Source organism: Erigeron canadensis, chromosome 1, assembly GCF_010389155.1.
Source record: "Erigeron canadensis isolate Cc75 chromosome 1, C_canadensis_v1, whole genome shotgun sequence".
Taxonomy (NCBI): domain Eukaryota; kingdom Viridiplantae; phylum Streptophyta; class Magnoliopsida; order Asterales; family Asteraceae; genus Erigeron; species Erigeron canadensis.
In genome coordinates, this window is record NC_057761.1 from 56,734,580 (window position 1) to 56,759,850 (window position 25,271).

Sequence of the window (25,271 nt, forward strand, 5' to 3'; positions counted from 1 at the left end):
TCTCAATTAACAACCACAAAACAAACAAGTAATTAATCTCAATTAATCACTTAAACACATAATCAAAAAACAAATAAAATAATATATATATATATATATATATTTTTTTTTAAAAATAGATCTTATCTCCCAAGAGTGTCAAGGACAGGATTCCTTGCCTCTTACGGAGGTAGGTCAAGTTTAACACAATTGTTTTGAATGAGAATAAGAATAAGAGAAAAAGAATAAAAAATCTTTTAAACACGCAAAAATAAATAGATAAGGAAGAAGACAAACAGTGCTATCGGCTGAATATGAAGATGGAACCCTACTAATTTATTGATTCACTTAGTCAATAAAAATAGCAGGATTTGAATTAATCTACAGCGGAACAACAAGATTAGGTTTATCTGATTCACTTAGTCAAATAAACCTAATTAAACTCTCAATCGAAAGAAATAGATAGAGTAAATCAAACGGTGATCAAAGGATCATACGCCGCTATGAAACAACCGATCTAAACATAAAAACCCCAAATCTGACAAAACCCTAGATCAATCGCGATCTAAGAAAAAAACAATATCCTTCACAAATTATTATTGAAATAGATTTAGATTTGATTGAACTTGGCTCTGATACCATGAACTAAAAAACAATATCAGACCTATTGATTCTCAAATCAACAAAACAAATCTAATCTCAATTAGATTCAAACTTGAAAAATAACCACCAACGCTAATCGATTGTGATTCACTCAACTTATGTGTTGAATGTACTATTACAATAACAAATTACTCTTAACTAATTATTATTACAGATATTTTGTAAGAAAAAATATGGAAGAGAAATATATGATATAAAAGCTGTAATGATCGATCTGATCACTTATTAGGAAAAAGGCTTCTATATATACTAAATCTTCTTTCTTCATTTGACAGGTTAGCCCTTCTCTCGTAAACCGACTCTAAACTTAGTCCTTCTTTAAGTATTCCAGTGTGACAGTTTTAATCCTTTGCAAAAAATAACTTTAGTCCTTTATTTCTTCAGGATTTCTTTACAAGAAACTACACTTGCACAATATTAATCATATACTAAGAAATCTGGAAACATAAGATTGAGAATAAGATTATATTTTAACAAAACCACTACGAAAGTACCTCATTTAACCGGCCAAAAAACTCGTCCACTAAAAATATAATAGCCTAAACTAAAAAAATCCCATTCGTTTTATACCAAGATAATCTTTTTCTTCAATTCTCAGTTTCTCACATGATACCTCAGAAAACAAAAGCTGTTGAATGGGGACCGGAACACGTACATACATACCCCTCATTTCTTTTTTCCTTTTCCTTTTCTGTCATGTCATTTTTTCGTTTTCCATCTTTCGCACAATCTATTTCTTTGAGAGTTATAGTAGTAGTTCTAAATTTATTAGTTAAATTCATTAATACAACTCCTTAATTATCCAACCATACTTAACATATTCTGAAATTCGGGAAATTTTAAGTACCCTACAACATTATAATAATTTCTGTATCGGTATGCATGCACTACAACAAATATGTTATTTCCTCACACTTGTTTTTTCATACTTTTAAAAAGTGCAAAAATTTTTGTTAATTTAATCACATTTAAAAGTGTGTAGAAATAATTACTTTTAAAAGTATGAAGAAATTTTAAAAATTACAAATTTTACACACTTATACATGTGGAAAAAAAAAGTTCACATTTTCAAGTGTGTAAAAATATATCAATTGTTTACACATAAGAGTGTGAAAGTTAACTTAGAACACCTATTTTCTTCACACATGGAGAGAGTGAATAAATCATGTGTTACGTACAAATTAACTTTCACATTTTTAAGTGTGAAAATATTTGACAATTTTCACACTTTCAAGTGTTAACATTTTGTTTATACATTTATAAATGTGAAAAATTATAACTTTTGAAATTTATTCATATTTTCAAATGTAATTTTTTTTAAACACTTTTATATGTGATTAAATTTATAATTTTTTTTATATATTTTATAATCAAGTGTGAACAAATAAATTTTTTTTAATGATGTCAAGATATAGAAGGCCAAAAGAGTAATTAATTATAAGTGATAAAGAAACTTGACAAATTGCATACTAGCTTTATCTTTTCTCCTAAGGCTCTCATTGCACATATATATTGTTTATTAATTTATATTAGTGTAGGTGAGCCCTTCCTATACACTCTTTAACCAAACTTTCATCCAAAGCACCCCATTTCCAGTAAATAAACAAAGGATTCACCCACACTCTTCTTCTGATGACAGGTCAACCTTTCTCAACCATACATGTATCTTGATATTAGAGGGATACCCGTGCGTTGCAGTGACACTTGTGGAAAAAGAAAGGCTGTTAAATGTGGGGGTATCATGAATAAAAAACAATGGGCTGTATTGAATATAAATACACGTGATGCAGTTAATAATTTTAATCGAATATAGAAATTAAACTTAGATCTTGTCTTTTACATCAACTAACCCTTATCAAACCAGCGTTATAAAGATTAAAATAAAATTGAAAAACAAAATACTTTCGATCTACATGACTATATATACATAGTGAACAACCTGCAAACATCAACATATCACAATATCCATTACTTAAACGCACAAACATCTCTATTCCAAAAAATGAATGATAGATACGTAGATGCATAAGATTTTTCTAAGGGCATTTTAAGAAGTTCAGGAATAAAGTGTTTGAGAAAATATAAATTATAAGGGTAAAATAGGGAATTTAAAGATAGAGTATTTAATTTGGAGAGAGACTAGTTTGTTTATATAAGGAGTATAGATATAAATATCATATATGTTAATTGTCAACAAAAACATGATACTTTGCACATCTAGAATCCTTAGTTTTCAAAAATAAGAAAAATAAGAAATCATATATATTGTGTTTGGGGGGTCATCAGCAATATCATAAGCATATATTGTCACGTTCATGCAAGTTATTACCTTATATATTATATTTCACCCGTTCAATATTAAATGTCTAGATTTGACTTGTTAAGTCTTACTCTTTCAACTTTGATCATATATATCTTTATTTGTATGTATTATATACTTTATCTGTCCCATTAAAAGTGTCCAATTTTATTTTGTCAAATTCTTTCTTTTGTATCTTTAATCATAAATATTTTTTGTTACATTATATAATATTTGATGAAAGTTATACTCAATAAAAACATATCGAAACCTCTATCAACTCATAAAACTTCCATCAAATATTACACATTATAAATAAAAATATTTAAGGTCAAAGTTGCGAGACAAAAACTTTGAAAATTCAAAAGTGGACATTTTCAATGGGACGGAGAAAGTAATAGTTTATGAAAATTATAACTTTAAACTCAATCAGTTCATATATGAAATATTATATGGTACAAATAAAAATTTTTACGAGTCAACATTAAAATTAACATACTTGACAAGTAAAAGTCAAACATTAAATTAAATATATATATATAAAACGGTTTCATATATTTTGTTTACCTTAATGTATTACGAGTCTAGGAATTATAACTAAAATACTTAATATGGAATTCCAAAGTAGTTCAATGATAGCGAGGCAAATCGGAGCTAGCTAGGATTTCTTTAATAATTACATGGAAAAGCCTAAACAAGATTCTTAACTAAGTCTTACATTAAAATACACACATGGGATTGCTTATTCCACCATACCAACTCTCACTCTAAGTTAAAGATTCATATTATTCATAGAGAGAGGAAGTTGGGAGGGTCTTTTAAGGAGTGGGTGTTCACTATTTTCTCATTATGGCAATGTTAAGGGCATTTTAGACTTTGCATTTTATACTAGATTTATTGACAATAAAGCTAGTGGATTTAATGCTTATATTAAAGCCAACTACTTAGATTGAGCATCTTCAACAGAAACAAAAAAAGAGGGACCAAACTACTTCCAACAAAACGCATATAATTAAGGTAACATCCATTAAAGAGTGATCAAGAGTTTTGTACTAGCCAAAATGTCATTGGATCGGCAACAACAAGCGCAAATGATGATGCACATGAAGAACTCGGGATTAATAATTAGTTATAATAATAATAATTCTGGGAGTAGTCCTATGATCGGTGATGAAGAAGATGAATTGTCGAAATCGGCCTTGTTGGCCTTTAGGGTGAAGGAAGAAGAGATCAAGAAGAAGAGAATGGAGGTGAGGCAGAAAGTCCATGCTCATTTAGGCCGTGTTGAAGAAGAAACCAAAAAGTTGGCTGAAATTCGGGAAGTACGTTCACTGATTTTCTTTCTCCTAATTCACATTTAATTGTCCAAATATAACGTGTGTTATAAATTATATGCATGCTTGATTACTTGTTACATACTTGTAGCTATTCATGGTTTTCTTTAATTCAGTTTATATACACATATTTACACATGATTATAAAACACTCATTAATTATTTTTGCTAGTAGAAACTTGGATTTGATATGAAATTCAACTTGTGAATGACTAATGTACCAACACAAATTAAAGCAACATTATTAGAGTACACGAGCATATGACCATGGCACATATATAATTTAGTAATTAAACCCACGTACATAATTTAGCAATAAAACTGATGAACCTAGCTCGGTGTTATATATGGGGCTATAGCGGCTGCCATAATTAATTAACGTCATATACACGTAGCAGATTCTGTTTTAATTATTTGAAGTGAGTGATTTAATTTTGAAAAAAAAAAATGTGAGAAAATGAATATATAGGAGCTTGAAGCACTTGAAGATCCAAGGAGGAAGGAGGTGACATGGGTTCGTAAGAGGATTGATTTGGTCAATAAAGAGCTAAAGCCATTGGGGCAAAGCTGCCATAAGAAGGTGAAACATATATACACTTTTCTTTAATCAATACTTATATATACTTGCTTTAATTTTAATCTTTATTATTAAATATTCACCATCCATGTAATTCCTCAATTTTTGCTAATTTAACTGATCACATTAATTAATTCATCAATCTTCTAATAGTAATTAAATAAACTCACCAGGAGAAAGAGTACAGAGAAGTTTTAGAAGCTTTCAATGAAAAAAACAAGGAGAAAGCCCAACTGGTAGCAAGACTGATGGAGGTAATCCACATATATATATTTCTTTCGAATTAATGCTATAAAGATAATGTTATTAAAGTTTTCAACAGTACCTACCTGGTAATTAATCATTTTTATATCCATACTATTATATATTAATTATATTTGATTATATATTACGCAGTTGGTGACTGAAAGTGAAAGAGTGAGGATGAAGAAACTTGAAGAATTGAACAAGAGCATCGAATACTTGGGACAACATGTTGCAAGATAATCATAATAATAATAATGAAACCAATCGCTCCAATTAAGTGTTTGCTATAACTACTGATTTTATGTTGTGAGTTTCTTTGTGATGATTTTTCGATTTTGGTGATGATTTTTACTTGCATTTTCAGACTTGTTAGTTACATGATAACACTTGTTAAATGAAAGCTTTCAAGCAATAATTAGCTACTGTGTCAAGGGCTGATCTCTTAAAGACCCGAGGGGGGCCGGGTCCCCTCTATTTTTTTGACAAGTAGTGTAATTTTATCCGTAATTCGTTCAAAAAAATATTTTTCTTAGTATTATTTTTGTGTCTATGTGACTTTCAGTCCCCTCTAGTTATTTTTCTTAATCTTATATATGAATCCAAAGACTTTCGGCCCCTTCTACTAAATGGGCCAAGATTAGCCACCGGCTATTGTGACCTCCTAATTGATGCCTATATATCTTTATAGTGAAAAGGTCGTAATATTTACATATTCAAAAAAAAAAATCGCTCCTGTTGATGTTTGTTTAATTTCTAAGAAAATTAGTTTGTCCATATATATGTTAAGTTCCTGCATTGTGATCATGAACCAGCACAGATGAAATGAGAATACAAATTAACTAACAAAAACATATAACTAAAAAGGATTAAACGATACAAACTCATTATTACAAATTACAAAACATTTAAACTATGAAAATATATAGTTATCTAGCTAGCTAACATGGATTTATAGAACAGCGATAGATGATGATAACAATTAATATATACAATTTCTAATATATATTACATAGACGGAGAATAAAAACATTGGTAGGTGTCTAGTGACATGTTTTCACATGACACATGTACAATTAGTTGCCATATCCACCATTACTATAAAAATTTAACCATATTAACTCATAGGTTTTATTTATCTTATTTTGAGCTTTTAATTTATAAAAATGAATAATAAAATTATACTTATGCAAAATATATGAAAAGGTTAATGATTCTTGAAACTTTATCTTACGCTTAAAATTCATTTTAGACAAATGCTAGTTATAGAAAGCTCAACACGAGAAAACCGCAACAAAGACGTGTAAGCTAGTGTGGATCATTTTTAAAAAAATAATTTCTTATGATTAAAGCTCTAGTTTTTTTTAGAAGAAAAAAAAATATAAGAAGCCGAATCTAACAAATTGTTTGTCTCCTTTTTGTTTGGTTGTTCCGGGTATGTTTAATACCTCCATAGTGTCAAATCCATATTATTAGAGTCAAAATCATCACTCCAATCAAACCCTTTTTTCATTCCTGGTGGAGTAATAACCAATCCCTCCGCCATGCTATTATAAAAATTTGGCATATTAAACAACACCTCCTCATCTACAAACGATGTCTCCTCCACCTCCACCACCATATTATCATCACCTCTTTCTTTTCGGAAAGAAGAAGATGGCTCATTGTGATAACCTTTTGGTGCAAAAGCAAGAGCTGCTTCAAGTGCAGCTTCTTGAATATCACGAGCGGAAGTTGACTTAGCCCGTTTAATAAAACGGGCCGAGTCTGGAAAGTTAAGTGGTGAGTTATCACCCCGTAAAGCTAGGCTTGCTGCATCATAAGCCCTAGCTGCCATTTCAGGGGTTGGGAACGTTCCCAACCAGATTCTTGACTTTTTACTTGGCTCGCGAACTTCACAAACCCATTTAGACTTGTTTCTTAACCGAACACCTCTATAGACAGGGTGTCTAGTTTCTTTGAACTTTTTTCTACCAGCCTTTCGTTTTGGGCGGTTAACGGATGATGTTGCAAGTTGTTCCCTAGATTCAGATGATGATGACGAGGTTGAAGAAGAACTATCGTCTTCAATGATTTCCATTTTATAATAGAAAGGAAGAGACCTAAAACATACCAAACTATATATATAGTTAAAGTTCTAATAAATAAAGGACGTACAATGGGGGTATATATATATATATATATATATATGCAAGTGAAATATAGTAAATGAATCAATAAGTTATGCTCCCATAATGTTGGCACGAAGGTGGCATATTATATACTAGTGCTACTATTATATCCACACGTGAATCGTAATACAAACTCATGGGACAATTTTGTCATAAATAACACGTGAAATATTGATGAAAAGGATGTTTATAATAATCATAAACATAGGAAAACAAAAAAGAAAGAAAGTGGAAACAGTCTAAAACCAAAGGACGGTTCCTGGTCCACCACGGGCCCTTTAGATGATTGGGAGAGGGCGACGTGTTGTTTCTTCTAACAATTAAATTGGAGGCTTCAAAACATGGGCATATATTCAATTTACTCGTAAACGAACTTCCTATTATACAAAACGATATGTCTGTCCAATACAGCGACATTGGTGTTAGTGGTGTGGGATTGTGGTGACGGTGACGATAGCGACAAGCTGCAGTGGTGATAAGTGGTGACGATAACAAGTGGTAGTGAATGTAAAAATAATTTATGTTAAACAGATAATGTATTTATTTTAAGTATTAAAATATTTATGTTATAAATTATTTCATTAATGATATAATTATAGGTATATATATTAAATAGCCATATATAAATTAATAAATAAAAAATGAGTAATTTATGTAATTCAATTCCTTAATTATTTAAAATTTTTAGAAATTTATTCTCTTTTTACAAGATATTATAGATGCCTAATTAAACATGATAAAACCTTTAAGAGCATTGGTAATGATCGATAGCTTTATAATGGGATGTTACTGACATGTATATTTAAAATAATTATAATTATATTTTCATCGTAAAATTAAAATATATGCTTTTGATATGGAAAATATATATATATTTTTTTACGCATTGTAACAACCCCGAACATTATAGTTAATACATAGTAACTTCTTATAATAACATTTTATACCCTTCATTTCATAATAATTTGAGATAAATTCCAAATTCTGCCTTACATTACAAATAATGTTGAATTTGTTTACACTTTTAATTAGCGTGAACAAATTAAAAATTTTGTTACGCTTTTATGTTAATGAAAATATATATAACTAAAAGTGTAGAAATTCCTCACACTAAAAAGTGTGTAGAATTAAAAGTTCACACTTTTTAGTGTGAACATTCATAATTATTTTGTAACACCTCATTTGTTCACGCTACCTTTTTAGTTAGCGTGAACAAATGGGGTGTTACAAAATAATTATGAATGTTTACACTAAAAAATGTGAACTTTTAAATCTACACACTTTTTAGTGTGAAGAAATTTCTACATATCCTTAGTTCTACATATTTTTACACACATAAAAACGTGACAAAAGTTTTTTTTTGTTCACGCTAATTAAATGGACAAATGCAACATTATTTGTAGTGTCAAGCATATGTTAAAAGTAGCTAGAGAAATGATTTAAACTAACCATGCATGAACATAACCTGATTAAGTCGCTTCATCAAGTCCGTAACCAATGAACCTTTTTTTTATTAAAAAAAGTAGTACTCGCAACAGATAATAAGCTATTATCTCTTTTGCATCTATAATAAAGAGTAATTAAAGAGTACTTCATATGCATGGATCATGTTTTTTTAGTAATAACCGCATCCTTAAAAGTTAGGGGTTTGCTAAATACAGTCTTTAGGGCTGTGTTTAAGGTGCATAAATTATTTGTACATTTATCATGAAAATCAAGGAGCAGACTTTTAATATGGAAGGTACAAGTTTTTTTATGCACGTTAAATACAACCATTAGTGTTGTATTTAGCATTTTCCTAAAAGTTATAACTTATATATATATAGCATATATAATTACAGCTTTCTGTAAAATATGCTATAAACTTTAATTGAAGTTTAATTATGAGAAAAAAGTTTGTTTTGAAATATCCTAAATAATTTTGTTTTGAAAGTTAAAAAATAAAGAAAAAGGTTTCAAAATATCTATTACATGAAACAAAACACGATATCACCTAAAGGATCGAGATGTTAGTATTATAAAAGTAATTGAATTATTATATATTATTATATGAAAGAGTTGAAAACATGCATGATATATGATATCATCAACATGATATATCAAATGAAAATTTATATTATAAATTCCCATGTTTAATTAATTACGAGATACATAAGTTTAAAATGATTTACATGCAAAATAGTAGCATGCACTACTATACTGTCGTGATTCTCGACATGGATGCTTTTCTAGACCCTTAATTTTCCCATTTTCAGACATCAAAATCTATTTTAGATTCTTCAGTTTTGCACAGGAAAGGGGCAATGCATGTTATTGTTATGCGCATATATATAAAAATCTAGACAAAACCATGGGCGTTTGGTATATTAAGTAGGAAAATTATAATGACAGTCTTAAGGGCTGTCACCAACAATCTATTACATGCTTAAAAACTTGTACATTATATATTAAAAACCGCTCCCTGATTTTTCTAATAGCAAGGTACAAATTTTAATGCACCCAATTAGTTTTTACTGACAACCCTAAGGGCTGTCACTAACAAAACCCTATTAAGTACGACCGGTTAATTTGTTCCACAAGATTATAACCTTTAATTTGGTAGTGGGGGAGCGAGGGGGACCAAAGCAAAAGACTTGAAGGGCATCTTCGACTTCAATTCACATTAACTAACTAGAGTTGTTCATATTTATATAGCATGATTATTTGCATGGAAATTAAGCCCATATATATAGACTGTAATCTTTTAAATAATTGGGCTGCTTTTTTTTTTTTCTTTTTTCTTTTTTTTATCCCCCAAAAAAATAAGGATTACTGCAACACACCATATAGGAATCCGGCGGCCATTTACATTTGTTATTTATTGGATTTGAAGTTACAACCTTATGGGTAGTAATTAAGCCCTTTAAATTACATTATACAAGCACTAGGCTACTAGCTAGCTAGTGAAATTATTATGTTATAGATACATGATGAACTAATTCAATTTGGTTACATAGCAACAAAAAATAAAAAATTTCATACTATAATCATTATATTCTTTTAAATTCTTTTTTTGTACTAAGAGAGTAAATGATGACTAAATGAAGTAGGGCTGTTTTATACTTTTATATTCGAAGCTAGTATAATTATCCGGGTTGGACTTAAATCCCTCAACTGCCAACCTAATCTATACTAATTAGTAACTTTAAAAAAGCGATCGAAATAAAAAGGTGTATACCCTAAAGAAAAAATTCAATATATTATAATACTAATTTTGTGTCATTTACTAATTACCGAGTTTAACTGATAATATCATACGTCGAAATGATGTTGATAATGTGAAGTGGATCCAGTATGATGATCAAGGGCCCACTTGTTGTAGTTATAGTAGAGAAGGCTACAATTGAGTAGAATTATAAGTCAAAAAGAGGAGGAGGCATAAGCAATTTATTAACTACCAAACACCTAAGGGAATATATATATTGCCGTGAATCATGCAAGATTACTTATGCTTTTTGTCACGAATCACAATCAAGACGAATAACTACTCTAGACAAATCGTTACTTTCTCTTCACCCACTTTCAATTCCACGTGTTGATACGTGGCCTTGAATAAAAGCAATTAATAATATAAACAAATTAAGGCCAGTCCTGCATTTGTATTCTTCCATGCAAAACGTGAAAAATCTTACTTATTCCGTCCATGCAGTTCATTATTTAATAAAAAAAATTTATATGTTGATTCGACAACATTTAAAAAATACCTAAAATAAACTCAACGGTAGCAAGCAATGTATAAACCATGGATGATCTTCCCTGTATTAGCCTTCTTCCAAAACAAGGCTTAATAAACCGAGGATCCGATCCAGCATATTGTTGAAATATACGATTTATAAAATGTCCGACATGTACCATGTGTGTCTTGTAGGAAGCCGTTTATGCAGTGTCCTATTAATTGAAAGTAAAATGGACGACCTCAGGTAAGTAAATGAAGAAATTTACGATCTAAGGGTTCATAAATTAATTATTCGTTGAAATTAATTAATGTTCGGTTCATGAACGACCAAAAGGGCGCGTTTCGTTAACATAATGTATTTGAAAGAAATATATATATTATGTTAAAGGAATTGTAACTTGAAGGATTAAAATTCGACAAAATGTATTGGATATGATTTTTTGAACAATATTCAACAGATGGACCGAATGAAATTCCTTCTTCCATCCCCAAGAATACAAATTTTATCAAATAATGGAATGTTTTACATTCCAGCGGAATGAGTTTCAGAGTTTCTTCCATCTTTGAACAACCAAAAACATTAAGAAATGAAATTCAATCCCGATTCCGACAGATTCTATCAAATTATGTGAACCAAACACAACATAAATAAAATTTTGACTTATATTTGACTTCTTAATCTTATACTCCGTATATCAGTAACATCTGGTGTTCATGTTATCTAAAAACATGCATGAATATGCTTTATATGAAATTTAGAGATTAATGTTTAAAGAAGTTCTTATTCGATCGACTTCTGTCTTTTAATGTTTTTTATTTTCCTATATATGAATATATATCTAGATTTTAGATTTTTTTTTGCACGGTGTCGAAACTCACAAACTATATATTAATTGTCTATTGGTAGCTACTAGCTAGCATTAAGTAATTTGATCGGCAGCATGAAATTCTTATAAAATATATATGGTACGTAAATGAGTAAATCTAGTAATTAATATATAAACAAAACTCAGAGTTTTTCATATACCATGAACTTGTTGTATATTTCAACAAATAGAACAAAGCTGAAAATGTAATTTCATGTTATAAATACATTGAATCATAATTAACCATATGATGTTGGATGAATTTTTAATTTTATAACCTAGCTTGAAAAAGATTTGGGGTCCTGGAAGCATGTGTATTATGTTACGGGCTTTGAACAAAAAGTCAATATCGGTTTAAAAAAATAAAAAAGAGTACGAGTAATAATCATGATAATAATAATAATAAAATAATAATAATAAATAAATAGCAAAAAATAAATAAACTTACAAAATTGGAAATGGGAAATCTTTTCTAATGATTTGATGCGAGCTTTTTTAAGGTCAATTTCAGATTTATTGAAATAGAAAAAAGACATTGTTTTCACATGGCTTCATAAAGTCAACGTGTATTGCTCACGAGTCACGAGTCATTATGAGATTGCATTAGCCCATCATTCACAGATATATTGCTTGCAGTTATAGACTTACAGGCTTACAGCTCAACAAGTTTATGGGCTTACTGAAAGATAAAGTCATGAGTCAGATTAGCCCACCACGGCTTTAACAAAGAGTCGTATTCGTATCACGTATATATGTACTCTCTTACATCGTATGAAATTCTAAAAATTCTAAAAAGTTGGAAATATTAGTTGTCGAATAAGCTGTAATCCATAATAATTATAATTGTTAGATTTATATATCATTCCTCATATTTTATTACGGATTGTGATCAATATATCATTACATGTACAAAAAGAGTAATATTAGACGACTAATACAATATGGTTTAGTATTTGAACAGTTGACCATTTTAATCTAAAGTATTACTATTAAATTCATGTGATGATATCTTTGTGAGATCTCTTATGACCATCGATAACCCAAAAAAAAAAAAAAAAAAAAAACACTTATTTTATTATATTACTTTAAATATCCATGATCCATCACATTAAACACATTATTGAATCTGATTTTTAATAATACGAATTACAAATTTATCGTCTTTTCCCATGTTAGGACTTTATACAAATACTATTGTCTTTACAAATCAACTCATGAGCGAACTTGTTGACAAGGTAGCATCTCTATAAAATTTTTGTGACATCGAATGATAATAAACCAAAATGACTTCAAAACGTGTACCGACTACCGAGTTATTATGTATGAAGGCCACTTCCCACGAAAGATTGTTTTTTCATACAAAAGAACAGCTATAAAAAAGATGTTAGGATGACGTAATATATACAGAGTATTTGAGTTTTTGCATTGACTATTTCATAGATGCTCGCTCAAAAATCAAAATAAAAAGAGAAAAAAACTATGTTTATAATGAAGCGGACCCACGCGTAATTCTTGGTGTTTCTTGGTATTTCCTTCCACTTGTTATTAGTAGTTTAGTACTATTAAATATTAGCCGAAGGAAACTACAAGGAAGAAAACATGAAACTTAATTAAAAGACTTTGACTTTTTGTATAATACTTGTTCATATCCTCACCCCTCTTGTGACATCATTCATTTCCAAACTACCAAATCAACATTTCAGAACAACAAAAATGGATCAAAATCATGTTATCACAGTAGACCAAGAAGTTGAGTTAATGAGTACCCAAATGACGCAACCACCAAAGTTACTACTCAAATTAGCTGGCAAGAATTCTTGTTGCATTTTTAGAGTCCCTCAAAGTCTAGTTGAATTCAACCAAGAAGCATATCGACCTCGAATCGTCTCGATTGGCCCATACCATTATGGAAACAAGGATCTTGAAATGATTCAAGAGCATAAATGGAGGTTCCTTAATGATTTGATCACAAGAACAAGTAAGCCACTTAAGTTTTTCATGGATATTATAGTGTCAATGGATGTTCAAATTCGAGAAAGCTATTCGGAGTCTATTGATTGTTTTAGTAAAAATGAGCTTGCGAAAATGATGGTGCTTGATGGTGTTTTCTTAATTGAGTTGTTTCGAAAAGTTGGGAAGTTGGCTCCGGTACATCAAGATGATCCAATTTTTAGAATGGTTTGGGTGTCGCCTTTTCTAATGAGGGATTTATTGAAGATTGAGAACCAAATCCCATTTTTTGTTCTACAAAAGTTGTTTGATGAGTCTAAAACCGATGAACGTACACTTCCTTCTTTAATCCTTGAGTTTTTCAATTACTTGGTTGATAGGCAACCAAAGGTATTACAAGAATATGAGAATCTTGAAGGGAAACATTTACTTGATCTTTTTCGAAAAAGTTTTATAAATACTAACAATGGAGATTCGATTAGGAGGTGTGAAAATGTTCCACTTAAACTCATCCAACCCGCTACGAAACTTGTTCTCAAAGGAGTCAAGTTCAGGGCTAATCATCAAGCCGAAAGCTTCTTGGATATTGAGTTCAAAAACGGGGTCCTTTACATTCCTCAAATTAACATGGATGATTTTTACAGTTCATTCTTTTTGAACTGTGTGGCATTCGAGCAATGTTATTTTCATTGCTCAAAAGACATTACAACATACGTGGTGTTCATGGGATGTCTCGTGAATACCTCGACAGATGCGAGTGTGCTTTCCGGAAGTAAAATTATTGAGAATTATTTTGGTACAGATAAAGAAATTGCAAAATTCTTTAATCAAATAGGAAAAGACGTGGCTTTTGATATCAAGAATAATTACCTTCAAGGATTGTTTAAGGAAGTAAATGATTATTGTAAGAATGGGTGGCATGTGGGTTGGGCTGGGTTTAGGCATACTTATTTTGAGAGCCCATGGGCTTTTATTTCGGCACTTGCAGCTTTTATGTTGCTTTCTCTTGCTGCTCTCCAAACATTTTACACCGTTTTTCCATATTACCACAAAAGTTAGCTGACATAAGTGGCTTGATGCGGTGGCAAGTCGTGGATGCAGAACACTCGGAAGATGGTGTCTTGGTTCTGGAAGATGACGTGTTAATTAGTTTTGATGTTTGTTTTGATTTGCTAAAATTCATTAAAGTATCTTTTCGTACAAGTGTTAATAACATGTTTGTAAATATCAACCGTTGCTACATGTAATTTAGTTTTCTATACTTCTATGGATACAAACAAACTGAATGTCTAACGAACCTATTGTTAACATATCGAAAACGGAAAAACATGAACATGTAAAATTAATTTGTTCGTTAAGTTAAATGAAAAAATATGAACAACAAAGCCCCTGTACGATCATTTAAGCTCATGAAAGTTTGATAAGTTGTTCCTGAAAGTTCGATAGTCTGTTTGTAAATGTTAGTGTTTATGTTTTTACTTGTCCTAATATCCGTACGATGTACGGTAGTTATATGGATTGTATCATAAAGAAATATGAATATGCCTCATACATGATTCGGGAGTGCAAAATAAAGTGTGGTTAAAATAAACTGATGATCGAAACTAAGTTATAATAAACAGTATTGATAAATATAATATATGTTTAGTTAAAGTTTTGGATTTACATAAAATTTTTACAATCACATCAAAATCGGAACTTGTAAGCATAGTGGATGATGACAAATAGTCTTGTAATTTCGGATCGTAAACTTCAAATTTTGAAGTATTTATGCTAATAACTTATTATAAGTAATATAATTGATAGGAGATGAAAAATTAAGAAAGAAAAAGAGACAATTTTATTAATGAGAAAAAGATCAATCAAATATAGTTATAATGTGTTTTGTATCTATATGTCAAGAGTTAGAGGTCAATTTAAGTCTAATAAGAAAATTTAATCTATATACTATTAAAAAAAACTAATTTAATATAAATAAATTAATTAAAAGGACACATATCATCAAGGATTACGTCACGTGTTATTTCAAGATTATCTGAATCATGTTACAGTTTAATAATAAATATATTTAATTATTTAATTTATTGTCAAAATATAAGATTGGTGATGGAAATTTATATTTATGGTAAAAATGAATAAATAGAATTTTTAATATAATATTCATAAATATATTAGGAATCTATATATATATATATATATATATCAGTTAAATAATTAAAAGTTTTAGTTGTATATGGAATCTAAAATCTAAAAAAATATATAAATAAAGATTTAAACTGACGCGTGTCGCTTAAGAAATACGCCACGTGTCGATTAAAAGATTTCTCACTCATCTTTTAATTTATTGATATATATTCATACGAAATTGATATATAATTCTACTAGGTCTTTTACCCGCACGATGTGCGATTATTTAAAAATGTTGTTTTAGTTATATAAATATTTATAATAACTTTTAACAACTATACATTATTTAGGCATATACTACAATGTGATATATAATATTGGTTATATTGTATAGTAAAATTAAGAAATAAATAATTTGAAAACCAAATATTTTCCAATTTTAAAAATAGATTTTAAATTCATACGGTTTCTATTATGATATAGAATGTGATTTTTTACTTTTATTTTTTTAAGATTTTGTTTATATATAGATTTTATTTTTATATAGTTTAATAGTTTTAAATAATATAATTTTGTAGACTTATATATTGTAAAAAAATATAGAGATGCCACATAGGATAGAGACCTATGTGGCAATTTTTAAAAATAGCTTTAAATTGTAGAAGACTTTAAAACGTTATGATAACTACTGTTTTAATATTTATATAGATATATTAAAGTATTTATACTATATTATAAAGCAGATTCACCTGTCTAAATTTTAAGTTTCAACATTTACCTTTCCAAAATGTCCTTCTTATCTATTCTATTTCTATCTAAAATAACTATATTATCATTTATCTCTCCTCAGATATCAACCAATCATATTCTTTCTCTCTCTTCCATAGATAATTTATTCTTCCAATTCATTCAAAATCTTTTATCTCAAAAACCGTACATCGATAAATTATAAAAATTATATGGGTGTTCATAAAATTCCGTGCTCTTTCATTAGAGATGTCATTCGATATACTTTCAACGAATTTTTAAATCTGTGTGCGGAGCCCGTACGGCTAAAACATTTGGCTATGACTCTCTATGACCTATCACCCCACCATCTCACCGCCGCAGCGCGCGGGTAGTTGCTCTCGTATATTATAAAACAAAAAGTCCCTGTCTAAATTTAAGTTTCAACATTTACTTCCCCAAAATGTCACCCTATATATTATATATTTACCTAAATAACTATATTACCCTTTCTCTCTCCTCAAATCTCAACCAATCATTTTTTTCTCTCTCATTCATAAATCATTTATTCCCCCAATTCATTCAAAATATTTTATCTCAAAAACCGTACATCGATAAATCATAAAAATTATATGGGTGCTCTTAAAATTTCGTGCTCTTTCATTATAGATGTCATTCGATATACTTTCGACGAATTTTTAAATCTAAGGGCGGAGCCCATACGGCTAAGGCATTTGGCTATCACACTCTATGACCTATCACCTTCTATAACCTATCACGCTCTATGACCTATCACCCACTATATCACCGCCGCAACGCGCGTGTATTTGCTCTCGTATAATTCTAAAAGTTTGTACATAACGTATGCTATCAAAGGTCACTAGTTTATAGATAAGAGTATGATATTCATATAGGTCGTAAAAATACGTAAATTTATTTTACTTCTTACAAACCATATAAATTGATTTATCAATTAAATATCAGCTTTAGTCTTTAGATTATCTCTAGAATTGAGTATTATATAAGAATATTAATGTGTATTGCACATTTGAGTAATAAATTAAAAGTATGGTTCTTAATATTGTTATCTGCTCATAGATCGAACTATCGAAGGTCCTTACAGTCTTTCATTAATATTACCACGCAAAATGTTTTCTTAAAGAAAAGCCTATTTATCATTTTACAAAAGGAGGAGGTGATAGAGTTATTTTATATTTTGATCCAGAGTTATTTTATATTTTGATCCAATTCTAAATTGTACAATCTTTAAAATAGTATATAAGTCGCTAATACCATTGTTAAAGAGAAGGTAGTAGAGGTGGCAAGTGGCAACCATGCATGTCATTCTCGGGTAGAGGTGATAACCATGTTTTTTTTGGGTTAATGTAGTCGTGAGTTGGCATATTGACGGGTTTATGTACCTTAACCCAAACAGAATTTTTGTACGGATGTGACAAAGATCGAATCAATTGCGTACGTAAGTGGGAACTTCACTTCAAATATTTGCAAAAGTACGAAGTCTGGTGTCTTATACACCAGACTTTGTCACATACATTGAAGTCTAGTGGTGTAGACACTGAACTTATCCGGTTTTTCAATTATGCAGTCGTGTGAAAGGAAAAAATAAATGAAGTCCGGTTATGAAGATACCGAATTACTTCACTTTATTGTACGAGCAGCCCATTTATATATGTATATAATATATATATATATATATATATATATGTATATGTATTACCTTTTCAAACAACCACCTTAAAACAATTATATTGAAGTCCGGTGTTTATATAATTAAACTTCAAAATTCATAGACTAGTCTGGTTTCTCCATGACCGCACATGGTTTTTGAGTGCCACCTAGACCAAGTTTATGTCTACACCACCGGACTTCAAAGTACGTCACAAAGTCCGGTGTCTAAGACACCGGACTTCCTATTTTTGCAAATGTTTGGAGTGAAGTTCCTAATTATACCAATTGATTCGATTTTAGTCTCATCCATAAAAAAAATTTACCCAAACAATGACTTATTTTAAGTTTTACTTTCAAAATAGTAGAACTTTTATATCAGTAACATTTGGTGTTCATGTTATTTAAAAACATGCATGAATATGCTTTATATGAAATTTAGAGATTAATGTTTAAAGTTCTTTTTCGAGTTCTGTCTTTTAATGTTTTTATTTTCCTATATATCTAGATTTTAGAATTTTTTTTGCACGGTGTCGAAACTCACAAACTATATATTAATTGTCTATTGGTAGGTAGCTACTAGCTAGCATTAAGTACTTTGATCGGCAGCATTAGTATTTTATCTTTTAATATACTCCCTACAACAACTGCATTTGAAATTCTTATAAAATATATATGGTACGTAAATGAGTAAATCTAGTAATATATAAACAAAACTCAGAGTTTTTCATATACCATGAACTTGTTGTATATTTCAACAAATAGAACAAAGCTGAAAATGTAATTTCATGTTATAAATACATTGAATCATAACCATATGATATTGGATGAATTTTTAATTTTATAACCTTGAAAAAGATCTGGGGTCCTGGAAGCATGTGTATTATGTTACGGGCTTTGAACAAAAAGTCAATATCGTTTTAAAAAAATAATAAATAGTACGAGTAATAATCATGATAATAATAATAATAAAATAATAATAAATAAAAAGCAAAAAATAAATGAACTTACAAAATTGGAAATGGAAAATCTTTTCTAATGATTTGATGTGAGCTTTTTTAAGTTCAATTTCAGATTATTGAAATAGAAAAAAGACATTGTTTTCACATGGCTTCATAAAGTCAACGTGTATTGCTCAGGAGTCACGACTCACGAGTCATTATGAGATTGCATTAGCCCATCATTCACAGATATATTGCAGTTTTAGACTTACAGGCTTACAGCTCAATGAGTTTATGGGCTTACTGCAAGATAAAGTCATGAGTCAGATACCAATAGCCCATCACGGCTTTAACAAAGAGTCGTATCACATATATATGTAACAGGGGGAAGAAAATATGAGGCTGTTAGGCATTTAAGTTATGTGAAAAACCTCTTCACATACTTTTTTTTAAACCATAAAAATCATGGGGGGCCAAGCATTTATTCAAAATATTAAAATATTGGTATGTGAGGGGTTTTTCACCCAAGTTGGGTGCATAACAGCCCCATACTCACTTTTCTCTATGTAATATATTGTAACACCCCGACAAGGCGGAATTACGAGGGTTATATACTAAGCACAGTACGACATGGAAATTAAGTAGAGACGATTCTAAATGCATTAAGAGGATTGGGAATCCATACAATTCAATCAATTACAATTCCGAGACCACACCAAAAAAAAAATGCATAAGGAGCATGACCATCAAACGTTTACAAAAGAGGATACAAAAGATGACATATGATCCTAAGCATAACCAATAAGCGGGAACTATAAATCACGGATCCATGATAAAGCCCAAGTCCAATCCTAGCATGCAAACAATCAATCATCATCCAACACGTCTTTGATTTACCTGTTCATCTAAAAAGTGTACCTGAAAAGTGTATTTCATTCTTACATCGTATGAAATACTAAAGTTCTCGAACAAGCTGTAATCCACAATAAGTTAATAACTACAATTTTAGTTTTATTTATCATTTTTCCTATTTTATTACGGATTGTGATCAATATATCATACTCGTATATTACATGTTCAAAAAGAGTAATACTCGTATTAGACTAATACAAAATTGTTTAGTATTTGAATAGTTGATTATTTTAATCCAAAGTATTACTATCAATTCATGTGATAATATCTTTGTGGGATCTCTTAAGACCATCGTTAACAGAAAAAAAATACCTTTTTTGATTATATTACTTTAAATATCCATGATCCATCACATTAAACACATTATCGAAACTTTTTGATTTTTAAAAATATTGAATTACAATTTTTCGTCATTTCCCAAGATATTTCTTGTTAGAACTTCATTCAAATACTATTGTTAATCATCATAATTTCACAAATCAACTCACGAGAGAAATTGTTGAGAAGGTACGTAGTATCTTTATAAGATTTTTGTGACATCGAATGAATATAAACAAAATTGACTTTAAACGTGTACCGAGTTATTATGTATGAAGGCCACTTCTCACAAAAGATTGTTTTTTCACACAAAAGAACAGTTATATAAAAGATGTTATGATGATAATTTTTGAGTTTTTGATTTGACTATTTCAAGGATGTTCGAAAAAAAAAAAAACTATGTTTAAAATGAAGCGGACCCACGCGTAATATCTTGGTGTTTTCATTGGTATTTCCTTCCACTTGTTATTAGTACTATTAAATATTGGCCGAAGGAAACTACAAGGAAAAAAACATGAAATTTAAAAGACTTTGACTCTTTTTTTTTTATTTATCAAATTTCTTCATATCCTCACCTATCTTATTTCAAATCATTCATTTCCAAACACCAAATCAACATTCCAGAACAACAAAAACAACAAAAAATGGATCAAAATCATGTTATCACATTAGACCAAGAAGTTGAGTTGATGAGTACCCAAATGACGCAACCACCGAAGTTACTACTCAAGTTAGCTGGCAAGAATTCTAGTTGCATTTTTAGAGTCCCTCAAAGTCTAGTCGAGTTCAACCAAGAAGCATATATATCGACCTCAAATCGTCTCAATTGGCCCATATCATTATGGAGACAAGGATCTTGAAATGATTCAAGAGCATAAATGGAGGTTCCTTAATGATTTGATCACAAGAACAAGTAAGCCACTTAAGTTTTTCATGGATATTATAGTGTCAATGGATGTTCAAATTCGAGAGAGCTATTCGGAATCTATTGATTGTTTTAGTAAAAATGAGCTTGGTAAAATGACGGTGCTTGATGGGGTTTTCTTAATTGAGTTGTTTCGAAAAGTTGGGAAGTTGGCTCCGGTACATCAAGATGATCCAATTTTTAGAATGGTTTGGGTGTCGCCTTTTTTAATGAGAGATTTGTTGAAGATTGAGAACCAAATACCATTTTTTGTTCTACAAAAGCTGTTTGATGAGTCTTAAACCGATCAACGTACACTTCCTTCTTTAATCCTTGAGTTTTTCAATTACTTGGTTGATAGGCAACCAAAGGTATTAAAAGAATATGAGAATCTTGAAGGGAAACATTTACTGGATCTTTTTCGAAAGAGTTTTATAAATGCTAACAATGGAGATTCAATAAGGAGGTGTGAAAACGCTCCACTTATACTCCGTATATCAGTAACATTGGGTGTTCTTGTCATCTAAAAGCATGTATGAGTATGTATTTCAAGTTTTCAACAAATAGAACAAAGCTGAAAATGTAATTTTCTATAAATACATTGAATCATAACCACATGATATTTGATGAATTTTTTATATATATAACCTTTGAATGGGCTATTTGGTAAACCTATAGCATGTGAATCGGCAAGTTACATTGGTAACTTTTGGCAAGTTACATCAGCTAGTTTTGACCGATGCAAGTGAACGTTGGGAGCTTTTTTTACTGTTTTTTTTATTTATTTATGTTTTTAGCGAAAATTAACAAATTGTCAAGCAAACTACACCTTACATTTTGGCAACAAATTGTAATTTGTACACATGGCATATTTTTATTGGAGGAATTGAAACTTGTCAAAACTTGCTAAATAATTAATTCTTTGACACTACATCTTTGTCATTTATAGACTTATAGGCTTACAGCTCAACAAGTTTATGGGCTTGCTAAAAGATAATGTCATGGATCAGATCAGCCCATCACGGCTTAAACAAATGAGTCGCCGAGTCGGTATATGTAATTTTTTAAAATCGTATGAAAATATTAGTTCTCCAATAAGCTGTAATCCATATAATTATAATGTTAGATTTATATATCATTTCTCATATTTTATTACGGATTGCGATCATATATCATTACATGTACAAAAAGTGTAATATCTATCAATATATATATAACAAGGTCATAAATTCATTCCTAAACAAACAAAGACCGTTAGATGAGTTCTAACTTTGATTTAAAACCATTAGATCAAATTTAATTATTTCATTTTTATTAAATGACGATATCAATACTTTCACTTTGTATGATTTGTCAAAATATACCCTTCCTAATTATTATAATATATTATAAATAATATATATATAACAAAATCCTAAATTCATTCCTAATCAAATAGGAACCCTTGGATGAATTACAACTTTAATTTAGAACCATTAGATCAAGTTTAGTTATTTCATCTTTATTAAATGACGATATCAATACTTTCACTTTATATGATTTGTCAAAATATACCGTTCCTAACTATTATAATATATTATAAATAATATAATAATAATAATATATTGATCGATTTCAATGCTGTTGTTAACGTATTCTAATGATTGTAATATAACATACCATAAACAAATATGTTGATGTCAAAAAACAATTTTGTAACTAGATGATGGTGTTTTCTATGTTATTTTTTTTACACTTTTTAAAGACTTATTTAGTTTGTAGTATAATAATTATTATTTTTTATTATACTAAAGCACAGTTGCTCTAATAACTTATCGACCAATTACAACTCTCGATTTCTTAATGTTGACTTTTTTTTTTCAATTTTGACTTTAATTTACACTTTTTTGTTTTCCATCACAAATTTACATTTTTTACCCAATAGTTTTAATATAATAAATAAATAATAATAGCTTATATATATCCGATAAAATAATAGCTATTATATATTCAATAATATGTTCTATCATACATATATATAATTAATTATATAAAAATAAATTAAATTTATTGTAAATATATTAAGATTTGAGTAGTAATTGTACAATTTTAATTTTAATATATATTAAAAGACAGTTGAATTAATGACTTATTAACCAATCATATAATAATAATAATAAAATGTTGAAGACTTTGATTATAGCTTTTAGGAGGGTGTTTGTGATTACGTTTTGAAGTGATTATTTGGTTATTATGTTTATAAAATACAAGTAATCTGATAAAATTGTTTGCATATGATTATATGCTATGAAAATGCAGAAGCATGTCCTTACACGCTTTTCAAAATTTGAAAATGCATAATATTTTTCGAAAATGCAACATTTGTTTTGTAAACGCAATGCTAAACACCCTGTAACATTGTTCACAAATGGTAATTGAGACTTGAGAGCGATAATTAATTTGAGAAATTGAGAGCGATAATTGGTCAATAATTATTATGTCAGATGTTTTTAGTATCATATTAAGATTAAGATTAAGTTCAAAGGTTAAGATTGCTTTAGATTAAAAGCTAACTTGATTAGATTTTTTTATTTTTTTTTGTAATGTGTCTTATATTAATAATTTTAGTTTAATTAGCCTAAAGTTAAAATTACTTATAAAATATCGAGTAGTTAATAAATTTAAATATGAATTAATTTTCAAGACTATATATTATTTTTAAACAGATACCCGTATAATATTGACCATAAAATGTATCGAATCCCTGAAAAAGCATATTCAACCAGCCAAGGTTTCTGGGGTCTCATCGCTAGGCAGCGTTGCAGGGTCGCTAGCTTGAGAGGAAAAATTCCTCTATGAGACTAAGGGGTTCCTAGGCATTTACCCTTTTAAAATGTAAAAGTTATCGTTTTGTTTTTATAAATTATATTAACCTCTATATTTATTACAAAAAGAGTATAGTTAATAAGTAATCTAAATTAAAAGAATGTCAAGTAAGTTTTTGAATCCTGTAGAGGGGGCATGATTTTGTCTCAATTAAATGTCGTGCCTTCGAGCGGTTTAGTTGGGAGTTTCTCCTCCTGCTAGTTATTGAATGTGAAGGGGCTCTAGCGTGGACCTGGTTAAGACAACGTAAGCTAGATCTCCTATTGCGAGCAAATGATCCACATCTTAAAAAAAAAGTAATATTTTTTTAATTTGATAAGACTAAAAAATCAAACTTTATTTTAATAAAACTAAACATTTTAATGGGTTAATAATTAGTTAGGAAAATTGTATTTTGTTATATGTAAAGATAAAAATATTTACTTGGTGGTGGTCATCATAAAAATATCTCAATAATGTACAGTTTTGGGATAGAAATGCAACAAGCTATGACCTTTATTATATTGTATCTATTTTTTTTTTTTTTTTTGAGAATAGAACACGTTGTAGCTATTTTTTTTTCCTTGAACTGTGTAGCAAATCAGCTTGAGGCATTTGACGTAATTTTCTTTTCCCCTTGTGCCTTGTCATAAGATTTATAATATCAAATTCAGTCTTCTCAATAAAATTTATTTAAAATTGATACCCTTGTCATTTTAACATTTCTTATTTATATTTGTCAAAATATTGGTTTATCAAATATTAACATTTTAATAGAATAATCTAGTTAGACTAGTACAATATGGTTTAGTATTTGAATAGTTGATCATTCTAATCTAAAGTATTACTATTAATTCATGTGATGATATCTTTGTGAATTCTCTTATGACCATCGATAACAAAAAAAAAAAAAAAAAAAAAAAAAACACTTATTTTATTATATTACTTTAAATATCCATGATCCGTCACATTAAACACATTATTGAATCTGATTTTTGATAATATTGAATTACAAT

General features: G+C 29.3%; 3 protein-coding genes and 1 pseudogene across 3 annotated transcripts; 3 read left to right on the plus strand and 1 right to left on the minus strand.

Moving 5' to 3' along the window:
* Positions 1–3,856: 3,856 nt before the first annotated feature.
* LOC122585306 lies at positions 3,857–5,605 on the plus strand. The gene is made up of 4 exons (XM_043757434.1): positions 3,857–4,263; positions 4,745–4,855; positions 5,026–5,106; positions 5,249–5,605. Exons 1-4 carry the CDS (start codon positions 4,003–4,005, stop codon positions 5,336–5,338), a joined length of 543 nt encoding a protein of 180 aa, XP_043613369.1. The 5' UTR covers positions 3,857–4,002; the 3' UTR covers positions 5,339–5,605.
* Positions 5,606–6,536: 931 nt separating this feature from the next.
* LOC122585775 (dehydration-responsive element-binding protein 1D-like) lies at positions 6,537–7,175 on the minus strand. Its single transcript, XM_043757899.1, has one exon. It carries the CDS (start codon positions 7,173–7,175, stop codon positions 6,537–6,539), a length of 639 nt encoding a protein of 212 aa, XP_043613834.1.
* Positions 7,176–13,477: 6,302 nt separating this feature from the next.
* Positions 13,478–15,090, plus strand: LOC122584771 (UPF0481 protein At3g47200-like). The gene has a single exon (XM_043756830.1). The coding sequence runs from the start codon at positions 13,561–13,563 to the stop codon at positions 14,854–14,856; it is 1,296 nt and encodes a 431-aa protein (XP_043612765.1). The 5' UTR covers positions 13,478–13,560; the 3' UTR covers positions 14,857–15,090.
* A 5,984-nt stretch (positions 15,091–21,074) lies between these two features.
* On the plus strand, positions 21,075–22,053 carry LOC122584774 (annotated as a pseudogene).
* Positions 22,054–25,271: the final 3,218 nt, after the last annotated feature.